Here is a 15,869-nt window from a genome sequence, read left to right on the forward strand (position 1 = left end):
TGCCTGTGAGGAGGTGGTGGGGTAGAGGGTTCAGACCCTGGGGCCAACCCCGGTCGTAAGTGAGCAGTTGGAACTGACTCCTACCTTCCTCTTTCCTGCAGTGCCCTCTGTCGCTGTGCCCACATTTGGATGCCTATGAAGATGACGACAAAGCCATTATCTTGGGACTGGCAGGGGAGCACCAGCGATCCAATGCTACTCTGGCCCTGCAGCTGTCGCAGACGTGGCTTCAGCGCCAAGGGTACCGAGGTGAGTGGATCTGCAGGTACCTAAGGGCCTGCGACAGTGTCTGATATGAAGAAAGGTTCAGGGACTGGCAAGTGGGTGCACTTGCCCAGCCAGCATGACAGTACCAGACTGCACGCAGGTTCTGCAATGGCAGACCTTAGACACATTTTACAAGGCCCCTTGTGTGGGTGGCGCAACCAGTGCTGCACTCCCACCAGCAGCATTTGGATTACACGGCCTGGCACACTCAGTGCACTAGACTAGGGTCTGACAAGTAAACCAAATAGTCAATCATGGAATCACTAATTAATACATTCATTTACAGTCGGGAGCACTTGCACTGGACAGCAGTGGCACAGTACCCAAAGCATCTAACACCAGCAAAAACACATGAGGCACAATAAAAATGGAAGGGAGACCCATGCCAGTGGTGCCAGGTCTAACAGGAGTGAAGAATGAAGAAGTGGTTTTAGGAAGAGGCTGGAGATGAGGACGGGGAAACGGAAGCGAAAGCAAGAAAGAAAATGAGAATCCAGTACAGAGCGTGGCGAGCAAAGGCAGAGAGCAAAAAAATATATACGAAGCAGGGGGGGCAGAGAGCAGGAAGAGGATAACGTGAAAGTGAGGAGGCGTAGAGTGCAGGAATGGACAATGAAATGTAAAATGCATTTGTCTTCATCGTTTGCGTTAACGCACCGGTGCCTCACAGTAATAGCAATTGTGCTTTCACCACCAGGCCAATCTCTTCTCTTCTCCTTCACAGATATTGGTGAACCAAAGGATCTGTGGCGGAACTGCCAGCTCCCCGCGGGGTCACTGCTGCCACTGGCCACAGTCTTTCGGCCCAGTCTGTCCATGCTGGAAGGTAAGGACGTGACCCCCCTCAGCCCAGTGTGTCCATAGTGAGGGGTACGGTTAAGGACATGACCCCCTCATCCCAGTCTGTCCATGGTGGAATGGTGGAAGCCCTCGCCCTTTGATACTACAATGAGTGCGGTGGGACCTACCTACGGCAGGGGAGGCAGGGCCTGCGGCAGTTATATCTGAGGTTGGAGGGAATATGGCAGAGTTCACCCTGCAATGATAAATTGGAGCCAGAGGTTGACCTGGAGCTTCCGACTAGTGCAGTGTGGTGTGAGGACTGGCATTTGTTTACAGGACAAGAGGAAAGAAAATGTGGGAGCAGAGAAGGGGGTAAGCGTGAGACGTGGTGTCTCAAGGTCAGAGCAGGCATTGGCAAGGCCTCTTCTAGACTTGCCCGGGTCAGTGACAACCTAGGATGATGCTTTACAGCTTTTGGAGTGGATGGTATTATTGGACGAAACGTCGTACCTAACCAGACCCCCACTTCTCGGTGACATTTCTGAAAACTATTTTTAGCGGGCCGTTCAAGGGGTCACACGTGAAACTAGGTGGACCTCCTATAAGGAAGATTGGCAATACACTCTTGGTAACAATCTTTTTCATCCTGATTCTTTTCTCGATTTGCTTACTATGCATTAGGCCATTATCTAGTGATTGGGTCTGGGGCTATCCCTCTTTTTCCTTTGCTTTTGTGCGTCTCATATAAAATACGCTGGGCCAGCCCCTTTGCATGTCAAATAGCCGCGCATAATTCCCCTTGTGTAGTCTCAATCTTCAGATTTGTTTTTGTGTTGGGTTTGAAAGAGGGAAAGAGTAGTCCGGACCCCTGCACTCTGTGCACGGTAGAACCACCTAGTGGTAATACCATATACAGAGCAAGCTTCCGACAATGATGTCAGCGGTGGGACGCAAGACTTCGTCACTTGTTGTACCACTTGATTGGTCATTGATTTCACTGAGGATATCCAAAATTGTCCTTAGACAGAATGTTTGATTTTCGCCCCCACCCCCCAAAAAAATTGTATTAAGGAGAGAGTTTAGAAACGTAAGACTTTAAAGTAGTTAGGCCTTAGAACTACAGAGATTTTCAAACCTCTAATAGGACCCCACTTTAAACAGCATGCCTGATACTGCAGGGACCAGCCAGGAGCTCAACCGGGGTCCCTGTGCACATCTTAAAGTTTCTCAATTTGTGCAAAGCATGGAAACTTGTCATGGGTCCTAAACCCATCGCCAGCAGTTGCTGGCAGAAAATAACAATACCCTGAGAAGGCGAAACTTTCCCCAATGAGGAAGGAGGAGGAGGTGGAAGGGGGAGGACACTGACTCCATCCCTCCCCCCTCCGATAGCAACACCTCTGGTGGAAGTGACCCCCGGAGTGTCCCAGATGAGGTAGAATTTAAAGATGCAGATCTTCAGAAACTGGCCAAGAGGATAGACTCTCGGCCGCAGGCTAAGAAAAAGCTGTGTAGGGCCTCGTACCCATCTCTAGTGGTAGCAAAATAATAAATTAAAAGGTACTTTGACTCCAAAATCCCCAAAGGGACTGTCCAAAAACTTTTTTAGGGATTCATTGCTTTTAAAAGAGCCTGTCTTGGCAGACGGGTCCACAGGAAGCTGCAGAGGGCTATCCTGTGTGAAATGTTCTCAGGGAAGTGCAGGGATAGACTCCCGACACTAAATGAGAAAGTAGCTGAATCCTATGACCTCATGAAGGGTACCCTGAATGAGGGCTTTGGATTCTGAACTAAGGCGTACAGGATCAGATTCAGGGAGGGCAAGAAAACCCAAGGCCAATCCTGGGTAGATTTTGTAGATTACTCAGTGAAAACACAGAGGTTGGTTGAATGATAAACCCGTAAATGAATATGAAGGGTTGTATCATTAGATTATGATGGAACACCTTTTAAGTAATCCTCACCAAGATAAACGACATCAGTTCCTTGTAGTACTAGGTCCACTTTTGCCTCAAAAATTGAGAAAGAAGGTAAACCACTGGGTCAAGACCAGGGTCACCAAAACTAACATTGGTTGGGGAGACCAAAAGAAAGAGGCCAAAATGCCCCCAACTTCCCCCCCCAAAGGGAAAGAGGGTAACACTCAAATTAATCAAGAAACTTCCACAGGGCCCCAAAGCCTGCTCAGGAGGGTGGGCCCAGACCCACTACACAGTCTAAGGGTGGGTACGAGGGGAAGAACTGGGATCCCAACAAGGCTTGGTGTCATGTTTGCAAAACACTAGGACACTGAACAGGCGATCTTATCTGTAAAAATAAGATGCCGCCTCTATCCGCCTGTACTTGCTAACGTCCAGATGGGATCCTATGTGTGGCCTGGCCATGCCAGTCCCCCCCCTGAGGCAGCACTTGTATTTGAGGGAGAGGCAGACTGTGCTTCCTGTCCCCATAATATGAAAAAGTACAGGCAGTTTCCCAAGATTAATGGTTGCAGAGTAGATGCCTTGAGGGATACAGGGACTAGTATCACCATGGTGACCCAGCAGCTGGTTCACTCAGACCTGTACCTCATTGGACGGTCCAATCCAGTCACCAGTGCGAACAATGTCACACAGTCCATCCCATGGCTACTATGGTCACTTTGCACTGGGGGAGGAGGGGAATAGTTGGACAAAAGATAGTTGTGTCCCCAACTGTCCCTGCAGGTTGTCTGCTTGGAAGTAATTTGGACACTTCCCCTTGGGCTAAAGTCGAACTGATGGCCCATGCCAGCATGTGTCTCTCATGAGGGGGTTGTGTTACAACCCGTGCATGGAGCAGAGCTCTGACTAAAAAAAGAGGTGAAGAGGTGCTGGATCCTGGAAGAATGGCCCATCCCTCCAAGAGAAAGGGCAAGAAGACTGAGAAGAGCTCCTAAACAGAGCCCGAGTCAAAACCCCTCTGCTAAGGAAGATGTCTTGGTATTCTCAGACGGAACTGAGCCAGAAAAGATTGGGCCTTACCAGGCAGATCTCTTGGGCCCAGGCGGACCCACTAGGATGGTTCTGTGCCAGGGAAAGGAGACCTGTCCCACTCTTGAAGCCTGAGGCAGCACACTGGTGCATACCAAAGGGGGGATATCAGTGGCACGCACAGGGTCTATTGGGAGGACGGGCTCCTATACACTGAGGCCAGGGACCCCAAACCTGGTGCAACCAGGAGGATGGGAGTGCTCCGAGGTTGACAGTTCCTCCTCACGTTGGCCCTTGATATCCCCTAGTTGGGCACCTAGCTCAGGATAAAACTTGGAGTAGATTGGTCAATCACGTCTACTGTCCAGGAATTGTGTCTGATGGTGAAAGATTTTTGTCAGTCCTGTGTCAGCTGCCAAGCCAGTGGAAGGCAGGCGGCCACCAGAAGGCTCCCTTAACCCCTTCACTGCGGCGGCTATTCCGCCGCAGTGCTGAGGGGGCGGGGAGGCCGCGCGGCGGCGGCATGCTGGTGACGGAACCGCTCCGTCACCAGCTGCGGTTGAGCTGTGCTCGTGACGGAGCGGTTCCGTCACGGCCCCGCCCGCTCAATAGAACGCGCCGCGCAGGCGCGGAATTTGCGCCGAGCGGGCCGTGACGGAACCGCTCCGTCATCAGCACAGCGCGACCGCAGCTGATGACGGAGTGGTTCCGTCACCAGCAGGGGAGGGGTTAATTCCACTTCCATTGGTTGGGGTACCCTTTGAAAGGGTAGGGGGTCTGGCACATTTTATTTTTTTATTGATTTTGACAATATAATCTGACATTGCAAAATGACAATAATTAGAATGTTGTAGGCAGATGCCGGTGAAAACTCAATTAGTAAGCCAGAAAGTCCACCCCGTTAGCCTTGCCGCTGCACTGTACCGGTGCATAGTACATTTGCAAACCGTTGAGTAGGTCAGGAGAACCAAAGGGAAATCTGCTATTTTTATACAGAGCAATTTCTCCATTAAATCGTATGACTAACAAAGTAAAATAACCTGAACAAGAGTAACAAAAGAAAAAGAAAAAAAATCTATCTGTGTAGATGCAGCCCTGAGTGTGCCTATCGGTGTGGTATATCAGTGGGTAACATACATGAAGCTGATTGGCTGTGGTGGTCCATTAGTGGTAAATGTGCCAAGAGGGGTGTGTGTGGGGGGGAAATAGTGGCAGAGAACAAGAAGGATGTAGGGGGCCAGGACACCCGAAAGTCGAGGGTGTATATATGTATTGGTCGGCTTAGTACCGGTGAACCTGAAGAAGCCATGGGTCCTACTCTAGTGAACGGGGTCTAAGAGGGAGGGCGTTTTGCGGAGAGTTTGGCCTCAATCACTGTCTGGCAATCCTGTCACTGAGTAGGAGTTTGTCGCAGGGACGCTGTTGCTCGCCCTGCCGTCGCCAGTTGGTCAGTGTGTTCCGACACTAGCGCCCTGTGGAGATCAAGCATCCAAGGGTATATGTTGGGACCCAGTGTCGCCTTCCATGCCATCGCTATTTTACGTTTGGCGGGGCTCAGGGCAAGATCTAAAAATGTATTCAGGCCTTTACCGGATGCGCTGTGTGTTGTGACGTGCAATAGGAAATAAAGAGGCTCGGCCTCTACCTGGGTGCCCGCCGCCTCCGTGAGTGCAGCGGCTACATCAGTCAAGAATGTTTGGATACCGGTTCAGGTCCATACCATGTGTGTGAATATGGCTCCCTGGTCCCGACACCTGGGGCATATGTCGATGGGTACTTGTGTGCGAACCTATGGGGTGTGAAATATGTATGCTGGAAGTAATTATATTGAGTATACTTCAGTCTGGCTTGGGTCAAGAGTTTTTGGGTGATTAAGGCGTTGACGTTGTTGGCCCCCTTGACCCTAAAACAACCTCATGGAACAGATATATTCTAGTGGTAGTAGATCATGCCAACAGGTATCCTGAAGCTATTCCCCTAAAGACCACTACTGCAGCAATGGCAAAGGCCCTCCTTGGTGTCTTTACCAGGGTTGGTTTTCCTAAGGAGATAGTATCAGACTAGTATCATTTCAGGTAATGGGGTGGACTTTATCCTAGAGGGATTCTTGGCTTATCACCTACACACATGCTAGGTACACTTGGGTACATCTACTTAGGATTGCATCGTAGGAGTAAGCGTTTTACTGTCATGTATTTGACATATCTGCCTGTATTCATGGTTTTAGCGTAATGGTAGAAATCTACCATCCTTTTACTTTCCTAGTGCTTCTAATCATGTATATCTGTTTCTGTCAGGTGGTTGTTTAAGCACACTTATTTTACATTAGAATTTTGACTGTTCAATAAGTGTTTATTGAGAAACGTCCATATTGTTTATTCTGTGTATCTCTCTGAAACGAAATAAGAACGAGTGACTGAGCGAATAGTATTGCACTATTTCCACGGTCCTTAGAGATCAGGGTTGTTATGTTCAATAGTTGCCAGGAACTATTTGACAGGACACAGTATAAGATTCAGCAAAGTCCATCTGCAGCTCGAGGGGGGGTTTCAGAGCCACTGAAGCGGAGCCCTGGGGATGCACATGTTGTAGACACCGGGGTGGAGCACGCACTTTACTAAAGTGCTCCCCCTCACCTCACAGGGGATGTGCCGCGTTATGATGTGGCGATGATGTGAAGTATCCTTTTTTTATGCTTCAACTCGTACAGTAACCAAAGCGATCTATTGTTCGATCCGGAGGCCTGGATGTTGGTCGTGGAAATTGCAGACGCAATTCCTCCCCCACCTTTGTGCTGAAGTGAACCCTGCCTCGCCGCACTCTGCATTTAAATGGCTCAATTAAGAGCTCGTTGAGGTTTCTGACGAAAGTAATGGGTATTCATGAAAAAAGTACATTGTAGCTTTGGTCCTGCCTTAATGTACAAAAGAAGTGGAAAACAATAACGCTAAGCGGGCAGGGTCCCCAAATAGCCTCACCGTACAGCATGGAATTGCCTAGTTTTAAATGTACAAGTAGTGACGTCACACAAGGAAGAGATACAAATGGATATACTCTAAGAGTCACATAGGAATGGTAGAGAGTACAAAGGTCTGCTGCGGTGGTTCCCAAAGTGTGCGCCGCGGCACCCCGGTGCGCCGGTAAAAAAATGGTGGGGAGCCACAGCCAACTGCCAATTAGGTCAAGGGAGCCACGGGTCAAAAAAGTTTGGGAACCACTGCCATAATAATGTGATGGTCGTCCCCCCTCGGAGCCACCACTGGCCTCTGAAGTTCAACTCTGCTCTGCCCCCCCCCCCCCTGATTTGCGCCAATTCTAGTATTAAAATATTAGACCGCACCCATCGTCTCCAAACCAGACTCAAATTATGAGTTGAGGGTTCAAGATTACAAGCTCCAGCATCCTCCCAAATACTTTTCTTCGGACACATAAATACTGATCGATGAATAGGGTTCTGATCACTAAAGGTGGAAGGGACCGCTGAACCATGAACCCGTAGATGCTCCACAGAACGACTAACAAAGATATATTTAGGGCTCCCGGTGTTATGATGTATTTAAAAAAAAATATTTAGCATTTCCATCAGTATTTATCTATATTTATTTTGGGGTATGTGGAAAAATAAAGAGGAAACTAGTATATTTCAACATTTATTTAACTGAATAATGTGAACTTGTCAATGAAAACCCGGTTTCAATGATATGAAAATCCTCAGATTACGCATTGCACTTATATAAAAATATGCACATTTTTGTATCTCCCTTGGGTATTTCTACTGCTGTAAGTCGCTTTACTAAAATTCCTTTCTTTTTTTAATCCCCTTGCATGCCAATCTCCACCTTTGGCCTCGCAGTCATGACTGATGGCGTTTAGATTCACTCAAAAAAGCAGCCCAATCTAAGTTCTTATCCACTTTTAAAAATAAAGCAAATGTTTTGTCTCACTTATTAATTATTCGCTGAGTGAGGGCACAGTAGCCCGGGCGAAGAAAGCTGCAAACATTTGACCAATTATAAAATAAACAAATAACTTGAGGGCTTCAGAACTGTCCAACGATAGCCCGATCTCTCGTCTTCCTCTGATGAGCAAACTTATGGAGGGACACATGAACGCGCAGCTCATGCCACTCGCGGAGAGTGTCCGATCTTCTCCCCCTATCGGCACACAAAACCCTGCTCCTAACCTGGCAGGTGGTAGATTGGAGTGTTGATTGGCTTTAAATCAACCACCAGAAACTCCTTCCCGGCCATTCCTAAGAAGCCTCCACTGGCTTCCTATTCTGAGTCGAATCAAGTTTAAAATGTGTTGTTTGATCCACAGAACTCTTAATGACAGTGGACCCCGGTACATGACTGAGAGTCGTGTCCCCTATCATCCCAACAGACAGTTACGTCCTTGTGGAACGGCTCTGCTTGTGGTACCCCGGATCAACACGCTCCGTGCGGGAGGCAAAGCTTTTACCCATGTAGCCCCGCGCCTTTGGAACAAACTCCCCTTTGTGTTACGTGTGTCCTGATTTCCCTAATTTCAGAAAACTACTGGAAACAAAGTTTCGCTCTGCTGGCTTTCCACTTCCTTGTTTTTATGTTTTGCTGCCAGCGCAGTGATACCCTTGTAGGGGTGAGTCCTGCGCTTTACAAACCCCGCATTCATTTGTTCAGTTTATTTATTTTTTATTTATTTTTTTATTTAAAAAAGTTTTATATAGCGCTGGCTAGACCCGGCGGTATCAGAGCGCTTTAAATGAGAATCAACAATGTAACAGAACAAGTTCAACAAATTACAAATAAATCCCCAAAATTAGGCAAAACAATTAGGAGAGGAGAGAAAGGAGAGAGAAAAGTGGTGATGGGGCAGGGGAGGTAAGAAAGGGCGGATAAGGGAAGAGACAACCGTGGAAACAAAAAGAAGTCTTTCAGAAGACCAACTGGGTAGGTGACGGCCAAGGCGGGAATCCCCGGCCCGTCTCCCCTATAGCTAAAGGCAGGTAGCTCCATCGGGCATCAGAATAATAGTTCAGTCTCAAAACATTGAGAGAGGAGAGAAGGAGAGACGTAAATAGAGGGAGGATGCGGAAGGAGACGACAGGAGGGACGAAAAGAAGTGCAACAATATGGTTCAACAATATAACAGAAAAAGATCGATAACTACACATTACATCAGACAATCAGCACTACATTAGGAGAGGTGAGAAAGTGAGGATGAGGGAAGAGACAACCGTAGAGACGAGAGGAAGTCTGTCTAAAGACCGACTGGGTAGGTGAAGACCATGGAGGGAGTCCACGGCCCATCTCCCCTAAAGCTAAACCAGGTAGCTCCATCGGGCATCAGACAAAGTTCGGTCTCGAGTGTTGAGGGAAGAGGTTCACTGAGAAACAGGGTTGGGACAGGGGCAGGTGATGGTTTAGTTTCCAAACGCTTGCAGAAAGAACTCAGGATGACTGAATAAAGTGGAGCACGAGAATCTACAATGGTTTAAAGCTTAACCACATCGACGCTGATGACGAGCTCAGCTCGTCATGAACCGCGGGATTTTCAAATCTTCAGCGCACAGCGGGAAAATGCGCCGCACCTATGCGGTTAAACTGTTATTACAGGCATGTAAAAAAGTTGATAATTTTCTACTCTTCCTTTTCCTAATGGTTTCTGTTCTGTCTGCAGGGCTGCAGGACACGGAGTGGCTGGGTCGCACCCAGATCCTGCACCGAGGGCCCGTCTCCTACTACATCGACGGGGCCCACACCAGCAGCAGCGTGCAGGCCTGCGTCCGCTGGTTCCGCCGCGTGGCCCTGAATGAGGACAAGCCGACCACGTAAGCACCCCTTCTGATGGATGGGTTCCGTGCTTGAGTGACACGTGGGTCACTTCTGATGGATGGTTCCGTGATTGAGTGACACGTGGGTCTGCGTTAACCTTCTCTTCACACGGGTGTGCAGTGAACCCTCCACCTCGCTTCAGATGGGAGCTGAGCTCAGGCACCTGCTCTGCCTGTGTGTCTACTCCGAGCCCCTCCCTGGCCGCTCTAGAGCTGATGTGGGGACTTGGTCGCATGGTTTGGTGTTGATGACCTTGAAACGTTCTCTTGTGTGTTGAGCACTGCTCTGGTTTAGGTTGAACTTCCCCTGAACTGCGCTCTGTGTGAATGTCCAGACCTGCTCCTGTGCGGCCTCCTTACCTGTTTGTATCTAGACTTCCTCCTCCGGTGAACACGCTGTAGACGTGGTTTTGCAGCGTGAATCTTTCTGGATTCACTATGCTGTGCATTATTCCGCGGTCTTGTGGTTGGGTCCGGATTCGTAGTCTTTTCTTTGTTTTTTTTTTTTTTTTTCTCTTTGCCCAGGTGGGCGTCGGCGTCACACCCCCTTTGGGTGTATTTCCGGTGACGTCGGCATGCTTCCTGCGGAAGCTCCCACTCTTGGGCGCCATCTTCAGATTCTTTTTTTCCGCGGTCGGGTCTGGATCGTTCCCGTTTGGGCTCCAGACATTTTTGGAGAAAGAAGAAAGAAAATACAGAAAAGACGAGGAGAAGTCATCTGAAGACTCCAGGGGACTTCACCGACGAAAGACAAGCAAAGATAAGGCGTTTTCCATCCAGATCTTCGACGACCGTCGACGAACACGCGACCAGAGAGGCCCTGGACGCTCGAGGATGGACAACACGCCGTTCAAGTTCTGCCGTAACTGCCACCACAAGTACGCGCAGAAGGACCAGCACCCGGTATGCAACCTTTGCCTACCGGTGGACCACGAAAGCGGAGACTGCAACGCCTGTTCCGCCTTCACCCCGAAGACCCTTCGTGTGAGAGAGAGGCAGAGGGTAGCACACGCCGCCCTGCAGGGGAAGGCCCCGACCCCGTCGCTCTACGAGCTGGGGATGTCCTCCGAGGAAGAAGACAACGCTGCCGCCGAAGACGACAGCTACACGGTCGTAGAGACCGATTACACGAAGACTTCTGACAAGGTAGGAGACTCTTCGGCCCCCAAGAACCCGAGAGACTCTGAGTCTCGAAAAATCGAGGGCAAGACCCCGAAAGCGCCGACGCCAAAAAAGGCGGCGTCCGCGACTACTCCCAGGCCCAGCGGATCCTCAGAGAAGGAGTCCCCGGCGCCGAGAGCTGCTGATCAGCAGAAGACGTCGAAAATCGTCCCCGAAAAGGATCGATCGACGAGGGAGAAAGACCCGAAACTGTCGACGACGACCAGAGACCCGATATCCGGTTCGACGTCGAAAACTTCGACTCCGAGAGGCACGGCGACGAGCCATCCGTCGAAGAGAGCGGCGGAACCATCCGACGCGGAACACGCGGCCGAGATGGAAAAGAAAAGAAGGCGCCTCGAGGCAGAAATGGAGAACTTCATGCAGCGGAAAAAAGATTTCGACGCAAGGATGAAGGCCTTCACGATCCCTCACAAGACCAAGCCACCAGTGCTGGAGGCGGTCGAGGAGGAAGAAGAAGAGGTCGCCGAAGTCACCGAGCAAGACCAGGACGTCGAGGTGTTCGACGACCAGGAGGAGTACGAGAATCCCCACGAGAGCTACAGCTATGGGGAGGAAGATGAGGGCAGGACAGACACAGAGTCGGCGCCCTATGACCTTCAGGAGGTAGATTACATCGATGTCGACACCGACAGCCCGGAGGAGGTGGTCGACACCTACCCCTCGAGGCCCTCGCCGCCGGACGACATCGGGGCCTACAACGCGGTGATACAATCTGCCGCAGCAGCTTTCAAGCTCAAGCTCGACGAAGAGAAGCAGAAAGCAGACTTCCTTCTGGAAACATTGCTCCCAACACAAACGAGGAGCCAGTTCCTCCCGATGCTCGAGAGCGTCTTGGCTCAGGGGAAGGAAGCTTTCAGGGAGCCCGCAACATGCAAGGCAGTAACTCCCAGAACTGAGAAGAAGTACAAGCATGCCGCAAAGGACCCGGCCTACATTCAGGGCACGGTCTCCGCAGACTCCATTATCACGGCCACAGCAAGGAGGAGGGCTAACGTACCCACTACCTCGGGCCCGCCACCGGATAAAGAGAGCAAAAGGATGGATCTGGTGGGCAGAAGGATCGAACGGAATGCCGCGACCCACTGGCGCATGGCTAATTCCAACGCCCTGGTAAACAGACACATGTACCAAATCATGGAGGGACTGGGGCAGTTGGTGAAGGACTTGCCCCAGGATGCCAAGCAGAAAGCCGAAAAGCTAATTGAAGAGGGGAAGAATGCTGCAAATTCTTGCCTTAAGACGGCCCTGGATGGGGCAGACACCGCCAGCAGGCTCATGATGATGGGCGTCACGGAAAGGAGACACGCCTGGCTCAGGATATCCGGTTTCAAACCGGAGGTGCAACACAGCATCCTGAACACACCATTCAACGGCAGTACGCTTTTCGGACAAACAGTTGATGAGCAACTCAGCCAACTTAAGAAGGATAACGAAACAGCAAGATCCATGGGAGCATTGCAGTTCAGAGGGAACAAGAGGGGCACCCCGTCACGGAGGCCCGGCGGGAGAGGCGGAAACCAGCCAGGTACATCACACCAGGCTTTCCAGCAAACGCACCAGGCAGACTCGCAGGGTCAGCAGGGCCATCAGAAACAGCCCTGGCAGTACCAACAAAGAGGCCAGTCCTTTCGAGGGAGAAATGGACGGGGACAAAATAGAAGAGGGGGCCAGCAGCCCACCTCCAAGTGACTTCAAAAAAATCCGTGTGCCCACCCACAAAAAAGATCCCAGGGGGCAGCACGTACAGATGGGTCAAGACAAACTAGACACCTACGACCACAGGACACCAGTGGGAGGAAGATTAAGATTCCACCTCCAGGAGTGGAGAGGAATCACATCAGACAAATGGATCCTCAACATTATCCAATTCGGATACTGCATAGAGTTGGAGGCGAGGCCAACAAACAGAAAACCAAGAAGAAAGCCGCTAGCAAGCAAGCAGCTGCAGTGCCTTCAGGAAGAAGCAAAAGAACTCCTGCAGAAGCAGGCCATAGAAAGGGTACCCTTCAAGGAAAGAAACACAGGAGTATACTCAACATACTTCCTGGTACCAAAAGTAGACGAGACAATGAGGCCCATTCTCGATTTACGGTTCGTGAACAAATTCATAAGAACGCAAAAATTCAAAATGACCTCCCTGCAAGAGGTGCTCCCACAGTTGCAGACCGGGGACTTCATGGTCACTATAGACCTCAAAGACGCATACCTGCACATCCCAATGAACAGGAAGCACAAGCACATGCTCAGGTTCACCGTCGGAGAAAGCCACTACCAGTTCACGACACTGGCCTTCGGTCTAAAATCGGCACCAAGAGTTTTCACAAAGTGCCTCGCAGCAGTCGCAGCGCACCTAAGAAGGCAGGGAATACATGTATACCCTTACCTGGACGACTGGCTGGTGAAAGCAAACTCATACCAGAAATGCAAGCTGCACGCACATACAGTGACCAGCACGCTCATAAACCTGGGGTTCTCCATCCATTGGAAGAAATCATCAATGGAGCCGGAACAAGTGAAGATCTTCCTGGGAGCACAGATCAACACCTTACAGGGCAAGGTGTTCCCCAGCGAGAAGAGGGCGAGGGCGCTGGTGAAGGAAACTCGCCTCTACCGGAAGGGACAAGCTCGGACAGTGAGGACGGCGAGCAAGATCATGGGGATGATGGCATCATGCATCCACCTGGTACCGAATGTACGACTCCACATGAGACCCATTCAAGAATGGCTACAGGAGCAATGGTCACAAGCTACAGGCAGTTGGGAGGATCTAGTGGTTGTAACGCACGCAGTGCAGAAGGAGATGACATGGTGGACCATGGAGAACATAGCAAGGGGAAAGCCTCTAACGCCCCCAACGCCAACAGTGACCATCACCACAGACGCATCCCTGAAGGGATGGGGCGCTCACATGGAGGAGCTCAAGGTGAGGGGACTGTGGACACCGACGGATGCCACAAAGCACATCAATTACTTAGAATTGAAGACAATCTTCCTTGCACTGAAGGCCTTTCAAACAAGACTGTACAAGCACAGGGTATTGATACAAACAGACAACACCACTGCGATGTTCTACATCAACAAGCAGGGGGGCACACAGTCCGCACCGCTTTCAACGCTGGCGCAGGAGATATGGAGATGGGCCATCCCTCTCAAGATAGACCTGCTAGCCATACACCTACCAGGGAAGGACAACATACAAGCCGATTGGCTCAGCAGGCAGACATCGGCATCCCACGAGTGGGAGCTCAATGCTCAGGAGACAAGATACCTGTTCGACAGGTGGGGGACACCATCGGTGGACCTGTTTGCCACACGCCAGAATGCAAAATGCCAAAACTTCGCATCCAGGCAGCCCGAGGAGGGGACACTGGGGAATGCCCTATGGATAGATTGGTCAAGGACATTTGCCTACGCCTTTCCCCCGATACCACTGATGCACAGAGTACTGAGCAAGTGCAGAGCGAGCAACATGACACTGATACTGGTCGCACCGCAGTGGGCGAGGCAGACCTGGTACTCGCAGATCATGGAGATGACACAGTGTGCACCCCACAGATTCAGCAGGAGGAAAGATCTACTGTCCATGCAGAACGGAGAGGTACTGCATCCAGAGCCAGAGAGCATGAGCCTAGTAGCGTGGCTCCTGAGGACATAGAGTTCGCACATTTGAGACTACCAGAAAGCACCCTGAGGGTACTTCGGGAGGCACGAAGGCCCAGCACTCGAAAGTGCTACGTTGCGAAATGGAAAAGATTCACAATATGGTGCAGACAGGAAAGACTCCACAATAAGATGAAGAGGGACTCCACAGTGCTAAGGTACCTGACGCACTTACTGGAGAAGAACCTTAGCTCATCCTCGTTAAGAGTTCACTTGGCAGCGATAGTAGCCTACACAAGGGGAGAAACGTGCAGGAGCTTCTTCACATCACAGGTGGTGAAGAGATTCCTAGAAGGAGCGAAAAGGATCGCACCACCCAAGCGGGTGCCGCCACCTGCATGGAACTTGAACACAGTCCTAACGGAACTCATGAAAGAGCCCTTTGAACCACTTCACAAGGCCTCCCTAAAGATGCTAACTATGAAAACAGCCTTCCTGGTTGCGATAACGTCCTTACGCAGAGTAAGCGAGCTTCAAGCGCTGACGCTACAAGAACCATACATACAAATACACAACGATAGAGTTGTGATGAGGACTGACCCACACTTCATGCCGAAGGTGGTATCCAATTTTCACATGAACCAGTCTATACAGATACCGAGTTTTTTCCAAAAACCCACAACCAGCGCAGAGAGAGCTCTGCACACCCTGGACGCCAGAAGGGCAGTCATGCACTACATTGAAAGGACAAAGGGGCACAGGAAAACGAAACAGTTTTTTGTGTCCTTCGCAAACAGCTTCATGGGCAAAGCAGTAACCAAAAGGACCATTGCACGATGGATCGCACAAACAATCCAACTCTGCCACAAACGGGCAGGACAGGAACTGGCTGAGGGGACACGTGCCCACTCCACCAGGAAGAAGGGCGCTACAATAGCCTTCCTGGCTAACACACCCATAGAGGACATATGCCTGGCGGCAACATGGGCTTCGGTGCACACGTTCACGAAGCACTACTGTGTGGACATACAAATGAACAAGGAAGCTCAAGTGGGACAGAAGGTGCTACAGCACATATTCAACACCCAACGCTCATCTTCCACCCAGCCGCCACAGAGATGAGAAACCGCTACAAAATCTATGCACAGCATAGTGAATCCAGAAAGATTCACGCTGCAAAACGAATAGTTTTCTTACCTGTCGGTGTAGTTTTGCAGCTTGAAGATCTTTCTGGATTCACTAGCGAACCCACCCACCTCCGCCAGAAA

General features: G+C 50.4%; 1 protein-coding gene across 3 annotated transcripts in view; it reads left to right on the forward strand.

Moving 5' to 3' along the window:
• Positions 1-15,869, forward strand: part of FPGS (folylpolyglutamate synthase) — a 295,989-nt gene that overhangs the window by 192,185 nt on the left and 87,935 nt on the right. For all 3 annotated transcript variants that reach the window (XM_078646660.1, XM_078646658.1, XM_078646659.1), the window contains 3 exons: positions 102-249; positions 992-1,093; positions 9,663-9,813. In XM_078646660.1, coding sequence (XP_078502786.1) covers positions 102-249; positions 992-1,093; positions 9,663-9,813 — 401 coding nt within the window. The remainder of the gene's footprint in view (positions 1-101; positions 250-991; positions 1,094-9,662; positions 9,814-15,869) is intronic.

The sequence above is a fragment of the Lissotriton helveticus genome, chromosome 5_2, assembly GCF_964261635.1.
Source record: "Lissotriton helveticus chromosome 5_2, aLisHel1.1, whole genome shotgun sequence".
Classification (NCBI taxonomy): Eukaryota; Metazoa; Chordata; class Amphibia; order Caudata; family Salamandridae; genus Lissotriton; species Lissotriton helveticus.